The sequence below is a fragment of the Camelus bactrianus genome, chromosome 33 (genome assembly GCF_048773025.1).
Source record: "Camelus bactrianus isolate YW-2024 breed Bactrian camel chromosome 33, ASM4877302v1, whole genome shotgun sequence".
In the NCBI taxonomy this organism is placed as follows: Eukaryota; Metazoa; Chordata; class Mammalia; order Artiodactyla; family Camelidae; genus Camelus; species Camelus bactrianus.
In genome coordinates this window covers 8,644,712-8,660,385 of record NC_133571.1, presented here as the reverse complement: position 1 = coordinate 8,660,385, position 15,674 = coordinate 8,644,712, and the positions used below count along the sequence as shown (strand labels likewise).

General features: G+C 36.9%; 2 protein-coding genes across 5 annotated transcripts in view; both read right to left on the bottom strand.

Annotated features, from left to right (window-relative positions):
• BCO2 (beta-carotene oxygenase 2) overlaps positions 1-7,571 on the bottom strand; it is a 35,951-nt gene extending 28,380 nt beyond the window's left edge. Inside the window, exons 1-2 of one of the 4 annotated variants that reach the window (XM_045505843.2) lie at positions 6,871-7,571; positions 2,544-2,748 (exon numbers count right to left, since the gene is read on the bottom strand). In XM_045505843.2, the coding sequence (XP_045361799.1) occupies positions 2,544-2,748; positions 6,871-6,958 (293 nt within the window). In that variant the 5' untranslated portion in view covers positions 6,959-7,571. Of the gene's footprint in view, positions 1-2,543; positions 2,749-3,103; positions 6,773-6,870 lie in introns of those variants that run through there. The other 3 variants (XM_045505842.2, XM_010968924.3, XM_045505844.2) reach the window with 3 other exon arrangements.
• Positions 7,572-9,295: 1,724 nt separating this feature from the next.
• Positions 9,296-13,697, bottom strand: TEX12 (testis expressed 12). The gene is made up of 5 exons (XM_045505847.2): positions 13,438-13,697; positions 11,801-11,876; positions 10,920-11,031; positions 10,775-10,826; positions 9,296-10,001 (listed from the first exon to the last, which is right to left on the bottom strand). The coding sequence occupies exons 1-5, from the start codon at positions 13,473-13,475 to the stop codon at positions 9,857-9,859; spliced, it is 423 nt and encodes a 140-aa protein (XP_045361803.1). The 5' UTR covers positions 13,476-13,697; the 3' UTR covers positions 9,296-9,856.
• Between the last annotated feature and the right edge of the window lie 1,977 nt (positions 13,698-15,674).

The following is a 15,674-nucleotide window of genomic DNA, read 5'->3' as shown; positions in this document are numbered from 1 at the left end:
GCAAGAGGTCCAGAAAATTAAAGTATCTGAGTTACTAAGAAATATCTCTTGAACATGCTCCTAATTCTTGATCTGTTTCCAACAACAGTTGGAGAAACATCGCAGGACCACGATCAGATTCCCATCAGGCCCACAGGAATGGTACAGCTACTAGAAAGTAGAAGAGGTGTTGCCTGGAGATTGGGGAAGAAGAAAATGGGAGTTACTGTTTAATGGGTACAGAGTTCCAGTTTTGCAAGATGAAAAGCGGATGGATGCTGGTGATGACAGCACATCAATGTGAATATACTTAATGCTACTTAACTGTACACTCAAAATCAGTTGTCAAACTTCAGATGGTAAATTTTATGTTATGTGTATTTTCACCACATTTTTTTTTAAAAGGCAATGGTTCTTGGAATATCATCCAGCCATTAAAAGTAATGGTCATTCAGATTTCATAACAACACAGATAAAAAGGCTTATGACAGTGTGAAATTTTTAGGGCAAAAAAATTCGGTTGATATCTAAACTATATAAAGAGCTCATATAACTCAATAGGAAAAAAACGAACAACCTGATTTAAAAATGGGCAGAAGACCTGAACTGACATTTTCCCAAAAAGACATACAGATGGTCAACAGGTACATGAAAAGATGTCCAATATCACTAATCATCAGGGAAATGCAAATCAAAACCACGATGGCATACCAACCCACACCTGTTAGAATAACTATTATCAAAAAGAAAAGAAATAACAAGTGCTGGGGAAGATATGGAGAAATGAGAATCCTTGCACACTGCTGGTGAAAATGTAAATTAGTACAGCTATTATGGAAACCTGTATGGAGGGTCCTCAAAAAGTTAAAAATAGAACTATCATATGATCCAGCAGCTCCACTCACTTCTGGATATTTACCCAAAAAAACTAAAAACACTAACTCGAAAAGATATATGCACCCCCATGTTTATTGCAGCATTATTTACAAGAGCCAAGCTATGGAAACAAGTGCCCATGCACATGAATGGATAAAGAAGATGTGTTGTATACACCACATACATGCACAGTGGAATACTACTCAGCCATAAAAAAGGAACTAAATCTTGCCATTTGCGACATGGATAGAGCTTGAAGGCATTATGTGACGTGAAATAAGTCAGACAGAGAAAGACAAATACTATATGATCTCAATTATATGTGGAATATTTAAAAAAAAAAAAGCAGAAGTTCAAAGATACAGAGAATAGATTGGTGGTTGCAAGAGACTAGTGGTTCCAAGAGGTGAAGGAGGTGAAAAGGTACAAACTTCCAGTTATAAAATAAGTAAGGGATATAATGTATAGCATGGAAACTATAGTTAATAATACTATATTGCATATTTGAAAGTTGCTAAGAGAGTAAATCTTAACAATCTTCATCATAAGAAAAAAATTTTGTAACCATGATGATGGATGATAATTTAACAATATATAGAAATACTGAATCATTATGTTGTATGTCTGAAACTAATATAATGTTACATGTCAATTATACCTCACTAAAAATATTTTATATATAATTGTAATTATTTAAAACAAATCTGCAGAAATAGGGGAAGGACTAACAGGAAATACACCAAAGTGCTAACAGAGGATGTGGTACACACTTTTCTCCCCACTCCATTCTACATTTCAAAAAGTTTTACTCAGGTAAAAACTTTCATAATGAAGAAAAAGTTTCTAATATTTTTAAATGTTTAAAGCAAAGTAGATTCCTTCCTGACTATAGTGGTTTCTTCACATCACTTCATGTCCCTAGTAGACACATAGAGAAATGATATACTAAAGAGTTACTGGGTTTTTTTTTCATTCTTTACATATATTTATTGAGTGCTATTTAAGGATAGGGCACTGTCCTAGATACTGGGGGTATGGGGCGAATAAGAAAAAGTCCCAGCCCTCACAGAACTGACATCTAGTGAGGGAACACAGCTAATAAATAAAAAACAAATAAAATATGCTAAATACTGATAGCACTGAGAATTAAAATAGGTAATATGATAAACAATAGCATTTTTAGATTGGGAGATCATGGAAGGCTCAAAGGATGTGAAATTTGAGCTGATATCTGACTGACAAGAATCAGACTTGGGAAGAAAGATGAGTGAGCCAATGCCAAGACCTTGAGCAAAAATAAACGTGCCTGGTTTGAGGAACTGAAAGAGCCATTGTGTCTGGGGAGTACTGGGTAAGGGAGTGGTATGAGGTGAAGACATTGCCCCTTCCTCCAGGAACTTGTGATGAAACAGAGCTCGGTAGTCATGGAGACAGTTCCTGACACTTCTCTTTTGGTATAAACCTTCAGACAACTTAAAACTTACAATATTCTGCAAAGCAAAAAAAGTCAGGACTTTTAAAAAAGAATTTAAGTATCCATTTTTTTTCTATAGACTAGTTTCCTCATCTGTAATCAAAGGGATTGCATGGCAACGTTTAGCCTCAGAGAGGAAGCCGACATTAGTGCGTATTCCAAAGAACGAGCCCATGCTAAGAAATCGAAATTGTTCTCCAAAATCAAGGCTTACCTATCCTTCCCAAACTCAAATTTCCCAGGTCCAATTCGAAGTAGATAGCCATTGAGCCACTTAGGAAAACGTCCCTGGACTCGAGCAGAGATGATCTGCGGAGTCTCCTCCACCGTGGTTAGAAGTGGTGCAATACATGGAAGATTCTTCTGCTTACTGAAGACCACTTCTTTCTGATGAGAATTTCCGACATACTTTTTCAAAACTGAAGAGGAAATAAAAAGCACAAAAATGTTACCAATCTTCTGTAAACATGCTTGTTCTTTATAGACAATAATCTTATCTACCGGTACGGGAAATGTAAACCTAACACCAAACATGGTCTCCAAACTCCTTTCCTTCCTTATTCTCAGACCATCAACTCTTTGGTTCTCCATTTCTGAACCACCACAATATTTTCTGTATTCTTGAGGTACAAGTCTGCCTAAGATTTAATTACCATTACCATCATTTCTCAGAGTTAAACAATGCTGGTCTTTTCACAAGACTGAATCTACATGCTAATAGCAATCTCACTGCTATAATAAAAAATGCCCACCATTCAATATTGTCATAATTACCTTGTCCTCAGGACTTTAGATACACCAGAACGTGATCCCAAAGATTTCACAGTGCTTTATCAGATTCAGTAGGATCTGCAACTTAATTTTTTCTATTTTAATGGTATACATATTAATGTACACAGCATTTCTAGGAAAAAGGTGTCATAAAGTAAATTATACAGTGATACCTGGTCTGAAATTACCTGAAGTTGAAAAGTCACACACAAAAAAATCATTATTTTATAATAAAGAGATGAAAATTGTGCCTATAATTTCATACTTAGTGTTCATTCATGGGGCATTACTGCCTAACACAGAGGGATGGTAAAATATATAATTAATTAGGTACTATAAAATACAGCCCTTTATTTTATTTCATAAAACTTTAACAGAGATATAGAAGTCTAAACTAGGGAACGGGGGGAGGGTAGAGCTCGAGTGGTAGAGTGCATGCTTAACATACACAAGGTCCTTGGTTCAATCCTCAGTACCTCCTCTAAAAATAAGTAAATTTAATTACCTCCCCTCTAAAAAAAATAAAAAATAAAAAATTTAAACTAGGAAATGAACAAACTAACACTTAGGACACTATTCCTCTAAAAAAGTAAGATTTGTGTTCTTTTAGCAAAATATTTTACAATATTATATCTTATTCCATTTCCTCAAAATCTTTCAAAAATTCAGTTTGGAGCACAGGAGACTTTCTACTTTCTTGTAAGCAACATTTCAGTCAAACTCAGCTATTTCCTAATTCCCCAAAGAAAATCATTTTCACCCTGAATGCCATCCCACTAATCTATCCCTGAAGAAATGTTATCTATTGTTCAAAGTCTATCTCAAATGCTACTTCCTTTAAGGGGCAGTACAGTCTAACACTTATGAGTGTAGGCTCAGGCTCTGACTGGCTCTAGAATACATGGGTTTAAATCTCTGTACAGTTTCCTCCTAAGCAGGGGATAACAATAATTCTGATTGCTCTTAAGGTTATAAATAACAAATGAGTTAGGTTATATAAAATTTTCAGAACATAGTAAATACTCAAAATGTTAGCTATTATTATTTATGGAGCTTTTAATGATCAATCCAACAAAATGTAATATCTTCTTTCTTTGAGTGATTTATTCATTCAATAAAGTGGTATGCACTGCTGCAGGGTAAAAGGCATTAAAACTGTTAAAGAAATTCACTGCCTAGGAAACAGACATACAAGTAGATCATTTATACAGTAGTCAGTGTTTTGGTTGAGCGCTGTTTCTCAAAGTACGGTCTAAGGGCTACTTGTAACAGAAATACCTGGAGTTATTGCTAATGTGCAGATTCATGGATCCCACTCCAGACCTAATAAAACAGAACCTCTGAGATAAGGCGAGCAGGTATTCTAAGGCATACTAAAATTTGAGAATCACAAAATCAGAGGTATACAGAGGATGCTTTGAAAACTCAGAAGAGGAAACCATCAGGCACTCATCTTACTACTGCTATCATGATGCATATTTATCCTATTCTCTCAGATTAAAATAAATTCCCTGAGTCAGGCATTTCACTCCTCTTACTTAAGTAGAATTAAACTGAATACTCTGGGCATTTGTCTCAATAGAGATTTATGAATTTAAAACATTTTGTATTTGTGGAAGTATCTGCATGTCTGTTTTATAGCCCACAGCATGCTGCCGGCAGTTTGTTACGTACTCTTCATGTTTTCCACAGCACTTGACACTGCAGTCAGCACCTCCTTAAACCCCCTTCTACTCTTGCCTTCTGAGATGCTGCACTTTTCTAACTTTCCTGCTCTCTCTTTGTTTGCTTTATGCCAGCTGACAACCTTGGGCAAGTTACTAATCACTCTGAGCCTTAGGGTTTTCAATGATAAAATAGGGATAGTGAGGATAAAAGGAGGATGAAACTTCCTGTTCCGCCTACCATCATAATTAAATACAACAGTAAATAACTTTCAAATATTAATTCCCTTTATTGGCTCCTCTTCTTATCACCGCATGAATATGTTCCTAAAGTCTGACCTTGGACCTTTACTCTTTAATCTCAGCACTCTCCCTGGTAATCTCATCTAGTTCCTCAATTTTACTGATTACTTCTCAACATACCACCATGACTCTCAACATGTCAAGAGAATTTTTCACTTTCCCCCTTCCAAATTAATTTTCTCACCTGCTAAACAACCTAGCTTCAAAATCGCTCTGTGCCTTGAATTTACCTTCTTCACTGTCCTCCTAATGTTCACTAAGTGGTTAAACCCTGCTGACTGTCCTCACACGAGGCCCGGAAGAGGATGCTAAGGGGATGATACGGGGTAGCCAGTATAAATTACCAGGGTGCAGAAGTTTGCAGCGGTGCCTAGGGTAAATCCCTTGTAAAGATTTTCCCAGTCCGCCCCTCCTGGGTAGTCCCCTCAGTTTTCCTTCCAGCATGAACCTGTCCTCATCAGCACTGATGCTTCATCTTCTCTTACCTAGCAGTAACTTCCTTTCTTCTGTCCTAATTTAGGCCCTTACAACCTCTTAGATGGCTAGTATCACAGCCTCTTAGTTGAAACTAGAGAGGCTAGCCATCATCTATGCTAGAGCTTGCTAACTGACGGGCCTGTTGATTCCCTTAGCTTTGGGGATGGCCCGAGGCCCCAAGTCAATCACCTCCAGCCCTAAGTAGCTCATGGGGCTCCAGATTCCATCCAATTTACTCCAGTGTGAAGCAAAAATATTATTATTTTCTATGTGAGCTATAATGTGAAAACAGTTAGGAAGCAATGCTACTAAATTAATCTTCCCATCTGACTGTATCATGCATTCCTCCACAAAACCTTTACAAATGAGTCCTCGCTATCTACCAAGTAAAATCTAAACTACTTGACCAAGCACTGGAGGTACGTACAGTCTCACACCAACCCGCCTGTCCAGGTCTGTCTCACTAATACCTTCCCCTCCAGCCAAACTGGATCACTCCTCATTCTCTTCTCCTCATAACTGTACCCTTTTGCTTACCTAGGATATTTCTTACCTCCTTGAGGTGATGCATCCTTCAAGATGCAGTGCCCATGTCACCTGCTTTATAAACACCACATTCCCATTTCGCATAGCAAGAACTGATTCTGTCTGAAATCACACAGCATGTTTTAGTAGCCTTTAGGCATTTACTTATTCTGTCTAGTGTGATAAAGATGAATATACTTTGTAACCTTTACTACCGATACTCCTTCAGTACATGGTCTTGTTTTTGTCCCCACCCCAGTATTTAACACATTGCCCTGCATCCGCAAGCATTACATTATTGAATTAAATAATTTCAAGGGCTTTAGCGGACATCAGCATTTCTAATTGCTCTGTATCAGCCAATTTCAAGAAATAAAATCACGTAACAGTTGCTGTGATAGAAAGCTCCAAAACAATAAACAGAGGTTTTAAGGCAGTCACCCAGAATGCAAATAGAGGCAGCAAACATTTACATTAGAACATGTAGCAGTGATTTTCAATTGAGAAAGTTCTAAATAGTGAATATTCTTCCTATGGCAGATCCAAAAGAATTCTTAAACCCCAAATCCAGTCCCTGTATGTTGCATAAAATACACAAATGGAAAGGCTGTTTTCCTGACAAGAAAACAAATCCTGACTCAATTTTCTTTAACTCCCAGCTCTGCAGTGTTGCTGCCTGGATGTGCTCCACAGAGAATGGAAATTTCAGAAGCTCCTAGTATTCTTCAGGAAAGAGGCACGCAGTTCTAAGTTCAGGCTAGTAGGAAAAGGAAAAAGAGGAGGAAGGGGCAAATCCCCTACCTGGGATCCGGTGTACTATCACAGAAAGGAAATCGCCTGCAATGGCAGAAAGATTGCTGAAAAAACGTAAAAAGTTTTGAAAAAACATTTTTGTTTTTGAGTTTAGTAGCAGCAGATTCCGTGATTCCCAGATCCTCACACTGACTGGCAGTGAGGTGAAACACTCACTTCCTGGGCTGTCCTTGGCTCACTGGCAAAACAGAAGGGAAAGGAGACGGGTGGAGGGGGCAGGGGTGTTAAAAAGGGCGGGGTTTCAAAAATGCCTGCAGTCTCTTAGTCTCACTTCCCGGACTGGTATCCCAGCAACCCATCTATAGTTAGGTTGCTGTTTGAAATACTGACATTGGACCACCAATAGTGGTCTCCCTCCCGAAACTTTGCTCTTTGAAATCTGTCTTCACACTACAATTAAGTCAGCTGACGCATGGGATCAATTTCATTATGCCACTCCTCTCCTCTGAAGGAGTCAGATCTCTTTACTCACAGAATAAAGTCCAAAATCTGTCAACAAAGGACTCTTTAATCTGGCCACAACCTACCTTTCAATCTTTGTCTCACTGCCTTTCTAACATTTCATCTTTCCTTTTCTTTTCTATTCATTTAATTTGCTAAACATTTCTAACAATCTAGTATGAATAAAGCCCCGTGAAGGTATGTCCTTAAAAAACTTATATATAGTTTTATTAATTTAACAAACATTTCTGAGCAACACTACTGGGCTACAAATTGAAACTAGATTCTGTGCTGTTCTCTAAGCCGTTTAGATGATACACTGTTCCCCTCTGTGAATTGTCAGCTCAGTAAAGTGACTTACCACATGTTTTTGTTCTTCTGTGCCTTTGAACAAACTTTTCCCTCCTGAAATATCCTTCCTCTTTGCTTTCCAAAAACTCATTTCAAAACCTACCTCTCTGACCCCCTTGCCAAAGCCTTCTAGTAACTCCCACTAGAAGGAGTTAATAGCACTGTCACGGAAATACTTTTAACACTTACATGGCTTCCTAGCAAAGATGTATAACTGTATTTCAAGAAAGGAGTGGTTAAAATTGTCAGAAGGGAGAACCAAGTATCTTAAACTATTCCGTATCCCCCACAGTGCCTAGCAGATCATGAAATACAATTTGTAACTAGTGAAAAATAATTCATAAACTTGTGAAATTTTACTGAAATGAGTGAGAAGTATAAATTAAAGGACAAATATATTCCTGCAATAATATACATCCAGTTGTGAGATAATTATTCTTATTTATGTGAATGGTACCAAAGACATCAAATTTGATTGGGGAAAAAAAGCCTTAATTAGGCTTTCAGAAACTTTTTCCCCAGGAGGTAGCTGTTTTAACCAGTAAGTACATTGTGACTAAAAATCAGTTCCCTAGTCTTACACACATTAAATGAAATGATCAATTCTCTGAACTACACAGAGAAGAACCAGATATTGGACAATAGTGACACTATCGAGACATAACAAATATGAAATCCACTCTGAAACGATTAGCCTTATCTTTCACATTAATAATAAACGCTTAGAAAAAAAATAAGTCGAGAATATTTCTTAATGATGATAAGCTAGCAGAGTCAGCTTCATATTTAAACCGTAAAGAACTCTGTAAGGTAACAGAATAACTCAAAATCCAGCTAATAAATCGTATCTACTCAAATATAGTCATCCTGTTGCATTCAGTATTTAAAATCCCATTTCTAATAGTTACTTTACTGACCTTCAGCCTATCCTGTACCATCAACATATTTCTCTACAAACCTAATCATTTTTCCCACTTAATAACAACATTTTTAGTAAATATTTACTTTACTGTTTTCAGTCTTTTCTTGTACGAGTAGTTCTTTTATGCGGTATATATGCCTTAAAATAGTAATTTGATGGAATGAGATTTTAACATTAGGAAGGCAGCATGACAAACATGCGGTCCACCTGAAGAATACCAAATTCCCTATGGTACTGTCTATAAATACGTCCAAGTTTGTGACTGCTTGTATCAGCAAAATATACATATAACAGATTAAATTATCTACATGACTGAACAATGAGTGCTGTGATTTTTTTAAAAATCTGATGAATAGTTATCACATATAACTATAAATCATATTGAAGGTTTTCAGTAAAATCACAGCAGTAGCTTCTGTCAAAGGGAGGACTTTTTTCTGGATAAACATTAGATCTTCTAGTCCAAATTCAACTTCGGAATTATAACAGGATTGAAATGACTCACCAAGATTGCCTTGTTGTTTAGCCAGTCTCTACTTTTGCATCACTAACCTTTACCCCACCCTGCACAGCTGCTAAGGCTTCAAAGTAAACTTCATTAACTGCACCATTGATATGGTTGATGTGTAAAAAAATCAACTCATAAAGTTCTGGTTAGTAATTTCTGGTTTTAACTTTACCACTTTTATCACAAGACAATTAATTTTAAACCAAATTTTTATTAGCGATGTGTAATAATAATAGTGAAAATAATCAAATGGTAATATTGAATAGCAATGGCACAGTTTAATTACACATTGAGACGCTGGAAAAATTACTTTTGGGCTTTAATTTTTTTTCAATACCAACCATGAAAAGCATCTTAAAACTATCTTGAAAGCTATCCATCTGCTATTTGAAGAAAATATTCTAAAATAAAAAGCACAATATTATTAAATATTATCGAATTAACTCACTGAGTCTTCTAGAAAGTTAAGAAAGGTTGGGAGGATTGAAAAAAAGGAATTCATACATAATTTAAATAATTTAGACTTTTATAAAATATGCCAAATAGTTGACCCTCAAAAGAAAAACTACATACTTCATATTTATGTCCAGCTTAAAGCCTCTTTTAATTCTAGAGAAGAAATTTAAGGAGTTTCCCCTTCTATATTTAAGCTACACATTTTTCTTAACAACTAGGAAGCATTCAGAGCACAAATGTCATTCTTTCATTACAACAATGGGTTTAAATTCTCAGCTAATTTTAAGTACACAATTTTATCTGTGCAGTGTGTTTGCAATCACTGTAAGCCTCTGTCTCAGGAGCTCTCTCTTCTGTATTAGGAAGTTTTCAATAGTATTGGCTTCTTTGAAGAGTCCATCTATCTCATCAATGTAAGATGCATCTACCGCTGCTCTCTCACTAGTGGGAAAGAAAAGTTTTACAATAAACTAGTTATAACATCTAAACTCACTATCATAGTGATGTTCTTTATTATGCTATATTTGTCAGCTATTTCATTTTAAATGGCTTTGTATATCAGAAAGCTCCATTAATTTACACTCCTCAGTAAAAATTCAGTCAGTCCCACAAATATTTTTGACTACTGCTCTTGATACAGCAGAATACATATCTTATATATATAACTCTAATTTAAACTATGTACATTATTTTAATTGCCACAGAAACCATTATTCAACTATAGTGACTGTCCAGTAGTTTAAAAAATTATCTTACAAATCATCTCAGGCCAACAGAATATTTAAATTCAGCCTTCAAATATATATTGAAAATACTTAAACATTTCATAAACATAAATATCTATTTTATCTTTAATATCCCTCTATTATCATAACCTTCACCAAATGATATTTTTATACCCTCCCCTCAATGATATTTTTCTGAAAGAAGTTTTTTCATAAAATTTTAAGTGTTATATCATCTAATTAGAGACCAAAGTGTATCCAGCCTGATATCAGCTCTGGGAGAATCAAACCAAAGGATATTTAATATAAAAGTTAATCTTTGAAAATAACCAACTAATCTATTATAAGAAACTGAGGTAGAATAAAAAATTTCCAAAATTACTGGACAGGTTTTGCAGCCACTGAACTAAAATTCCCATTATGGCGTTTCCAAAAGAAAACTTCTATGTCTAAGTTAAAGACTCAAGAGAATATACTATAAGTACTTGCCTTAAGATCTTTGCATATGCAGACAACATGAGATTAATTTCTTTGCCCATATCTGTTCAAAAAAAAAATCACTAAGTTAAGAACTACAATATATTTTCCATATTATAAAATCAATGTATATAAATATAAGCACTTTATACACCACCGTTTAAGTCTTTCTCCAGGGCTTCATCTTTATAAAACAGTCCAGAGCTTTCAGAGGAAGAGGAATCTGATTTCCCAAGAGAGGACAGTTGTGGACTATCTGGCATTTGAGGCTAATAGGAGAAAGCAAAGAAAATAAGTAAACAGTTAATAAGATCCTTAAGGTGTATCATTTCATCAAAAAAAAAAAAAGCAAATAAAATACCTTTCAAAAAAAGTAAACATGCTAGAAATTATATGCTCTATTGTCCTAACTAGTCATTTGTAATTTTACTATCAAGGAAACTTTTAGACCCAACAAGCACTGTTCAACATAATAATTTTATTGTGGGTTTGCACTAGACTTTAAAAATGGTATTAATCCCCTGATGAAACATTTCCTGTATCTTGAACCAGCAGGTGTTTCCACAGTAAAACAACAAAACTTTAATTTGGATAACAGCCAGATGCTTGCAAATTTTTCCAAGATAACATAATCTTCAAGGGAACAAATAATGTCCCAAATGTAATCAAATCAATTGGTGGGGTAGTAGTAAAGAAGAGTAGGATATAGTGCTCTTCTTTAAAAATATCTGCAAGTACAATAGCTAGGTATCTTACTTATCTATCAGAATAATTATTTAAAGTCCAATGTATCATAAAGGCATGAACCCACTTCTGTCTCTAGATCACAAATTATCACAAAGAAATCTCCCAATAGTTTCCTGGAGGCCTGTACTTAGTGAAAAAGAAGCTGAAGTCAACATAGGCCCTGCTGGGTCAATCCCAGCTCTGGAAATATGAAGACATTAAATTCCACTTATCAACAGAATTATCTTAAATGGAACAAACTTGAGCTGTATATAAAATAAAAGATTAAGGCTCCACAAGCATATAGATTACCTCCAACTCTCTTGGTCTTTTGCAATTTCTATTATCAGGTTTTACAAGGTGACTTGCCATATTCTGGAGGCAAGAGCTGGAACGTTTAGAGCAATGCCAAATTTAGGTACAAACTTCATGCTACAGCTCCCCTGAATCCTTCCCTTTCTTTCCACTCCTACTACCACTGTTAGTTTAGGCTTTCATTATTTGTCTAACCCACTCAAATTTTTTTTGTCTATTTACCTAACCCACTCAAATTCTCCCTTCTATGTTTCATCCTACCAACTGCTGGTGGGTAATCTCTCAAAACTCTGATTACTGCATTCCCTTAAGTCAAAAAGCCCTCCCTTGGTCATTCATTGCTCCAGGATAAGTTCAAATTCTTTGGTGTGGAATCCAAAGTCCTACATCACCTGGGGCCAACCTATCATTCCCATGATTTTCTTCTGCTCTCTTGTTATATTCCGTCAGCCAAACTAGTCTCTTTGGCACTTCTTCCTTGTTTCAGGATTCATTTAAGATTTTTCTGCCATCACAGTATCTTAGTATTAAAATAAATCTTATAGTCATCTAATTCAATCTCATTTTTCACAAATGTGAAAACGGATACAGATAGCTGACCAAATTCAAACATAAATCACTGGGCCAGACTAGAACAAGATTGCTTCTGAGATTTTTTTCCCCACTGTCCTATCTTAACTTCTTCATATAGCATCAATTTTTACTTTCACTTTTAAATTACTTTCTCCTAAATTGTAAAGATAATTTCCCAGGGAGTCTGGAAAACTAAGTTTAAACTTAAAGAAAAACTGTTAAAACATAGAATGGTATGATCTCTACATCTTAGTGGATGAAGATCGCTCGGTACACTCAAGTTATCCATTAACTTTGCTTGTTTTTTGATAAACTATGCTGACCTGGACAACTGCAACAAATGTTTGATTAGTCACATGTAATATTCGTATATATTACATGTATAGGTATACGTATATATGACAGAAAGACAGCAACAACAAATAACAGAGATGTCTGTTTAGTAAATTCCTTATAAGGCTCCTACTATCCTGTCAGTATCTTTCTAGTACGTAAGTGTAAGCGCTATAATAGCAACATGTAGAAAACTACTACATGTGCACGGGGGCGCTCACTTTGCCTTGGGAAGTTCGAGAATGTTTCAGAGAAGCCAACATGAGAACTGTTCTCGTCTCCCTTCCCCTTTTTCTCTTCCCTTTTCCTTTAACACCTCTTCTTGCCTCTCTCAAAGCAATAGAACGTGCGTTTAAGTCAAACCAAAACTTTTCTAACTAGTTAATTCTGCCTCTGTAAAAAGATTAATTTTTCTGTCATGACTTAGGGCCTCCGCCAAATCCAGGCCTCGTCAAGAGACCAGGCCCCTGCCTGCGACAGACCCGTCACAGCCACTGACCCCGGCTGTGCAATCTGAGGCGCTGGTGCACAGTCATCACCAAGCACTCCCCCTGGACCTTGTGCAACTGTTTGCTTCTCGCCTTCTTTCTTCTCACCGTCACCTCCGCCCCTCAGGCCGCCCCACCCACCTTGGTCCTCACTTTCCGCCCCGCTCCCCGCCTTTCTCCCCACGAGGGTTTCAGCCCCACTAGAGACCCTACAAGGAAGCGTCCACCCTTTCTCATTGCCTTGCTTCACACCCAGTCACGCTCTCCCGGGCGCTCATCCCAGCATCCCCACCCCACGCCCGCTCGACTGCTAGGCCTCGGGACCTCGTCAGCGAACGCGCAGGAATGAAGAGGCCGGCTGCTCTCCAGTGCGCAGGCGCAGGGGCGGTGGCGGCCTTCCCGGCAGGCAATGCGCGTGTCACGTGACGTGTCCGCCCCGCCCCCCGAGCCGCCCCTCCGCCGCCTGTCGCGCCAGCCCTGAGAAGCGCCTCCCGTTCATCTTCTCCGGTTGGAGTACCTGTGAGTCAAGGCGTTTCCCTGCCTTCCAGTGCGCTTCTGCAAGAAGCGGGAAACCTGAGACCCGTTCCTCAAGAAAAACCAAGCAAGAACTGCCAGCGGAAGGCCGGGGTGTGCCCCAGCCCCTTGGAACCTCAGAAAACAAAATAGCAGCACACCACCACCACTTGCCAAGTGAAAGTTACATCATGTCCCAGATGGTTTGTTTGCAGGAAGGGTTTAAACCTGAGTTCTCCTGGCCGGCTTGCCGAGGCTTCGAGATCCAGAGCCTCCGTTCCTTCACTTTTTTTTTTTTTTTTTTCTTGATCCAGACTAGCTTTTGGAATCACACCGTCTTTTTAGAAAATTTCTTCTTTAATGTGTCAGTAACTTCATTCAGTAGTCCACTTCATTGACTGCTTTCAAAAAAATACTTCGTAACATGCGAGGCTCACATACTTGAAGTTTAGCCTCACTGGATGCTTTCACATGGCAATTTTGACCTGCAGTTTCAAAGACAGATATTGTACACTCATGCCCAGTTAGTTGTGGAAGAAAATTGAAAGCCCATCACCTCATAAAACAAAGGTCAGTAACATTTCCCATAAATTCCAGATTCACAATCTTACAACTTAGCAAATTATATTTAACACATGTTATTAATGTCTTTTTCCCTTTGGCTTATTTAGATGTTAGCTGTCATAAAGACTTGTAAGTATTGTGTGTATATGTTTATTTATTGTCTGTTTGTGAAAAAGGTGCTCATTTTAACTTGAGTTGCTATTATTGTGAGATGTAAGTCATCCAGTAAAAGTAGACTAGATTATGGTGCAGTTATTGATAGTCTTTAAAGGATCCCAGTCACTTTCTGATGACTGATAGAAATCTGTATTGAAATTTTCCCTATTTGTGATAAAATGAGGAAAAAAATAATGAGTTTTTCCTAAAGCTAATGCATTCGCTTTAAAGGATTGTCTTAATCTGATGCTGTGTCCTTCCTATAGGTTGTGGTGTTAAAGTGTCTTCTCAAGAAATGAAAATAGTGGGGAGGGTATAGCTCAGTGGTAGAGTGCATGCTTAGCATGCCCAAGGCCCTGGGTTCAATCCCCAGTACCTCCATTAAATAAATATAAATAATCCTAATTACCCTCTTCCCCCCAAAAAAGAAAACAAAAAATTTAAAATTTTTTTAAAATAAAAATATAAAAATTTTTTTAGATTTTTAAAAAGTCCTTAACTTGGTAAAATGTAAAGCTATCCACTCAGTGTTTATCTCTTCTTCATTATTATCATTATTGTTGTTATTCTTATTAATGGTCCATTAAACCCCAAAGTCTGGGAAGTACTGATCTAATTCCTCTCCCAGCCTTCATATGGTATGATATCTAAACAGGTAGTTATCTAGTTGTTAAAATAGTTTCAGGAAAAATGATTCCACCTAATACATAAATATTTGCATCAGATTAAGAGAACACCATGTACATTTTGTTTGTTTTTTTTTTATCTTATCTCCATTTGGTAAGCTATATGAGTAAGAATAAGTGAGAGTATGGGAGGAGAGGTATTGTCTGGTGCTTTAAAATATTCAAATACTCAATATCATCATCTCATTTAATCTTCACAAACAATCCTATGAAATAGGACACAGAGACATTTGGGTTGCTCTATGACAAAGGAAAAAATGTCTCCAAAGTAAGAAATGGACAAATTATGCATTTTGTATCTTTACAGCTGAGAAAAATAATTGCCGATGGGCCACTTAAAATTAACTTGCTTGGTGCTTTGCTTGTTGAAATCACTGTTTTGACTCTACTTCATGCTTTCACGTTAATTGGCCTGATTGGACAACACATAGGATAAAAACTTGTTATTTCAGTTTCAGTCGTGTGTGTATTATCAAATACGTCTTAAATGTGCTATTTCTTTTTCTTCTGATTGTCACTGCATCAAGCACCTTCAACCATCCTACCTTACTTAGACTT

Excerpts from the sequence above, each read along its gene's own strand:
- TEX12 (XM_045505847.2), bottom strand. The coding sequence starts at position 13,475 with ATGAGCGCCCGGGAGAGCGTGACTGGGTGTGAAGCAAG. Across the intron at positions 11,877-13,437 it reads GTGACTGGGTGTGAAGCAAG|CTCTTGCCTCCAGAATATGG; the intron begins GCAATGAGAAAG and ends TAAACGTTCCAG. Across the intron at positions 11,032-11,800 it reads AAAGACCAAGAGAGTTGGAG|CCTCAAATGCCAGATAGTCC; the intron begins GTAATCTATATG and ends TTCTCCTATTAG.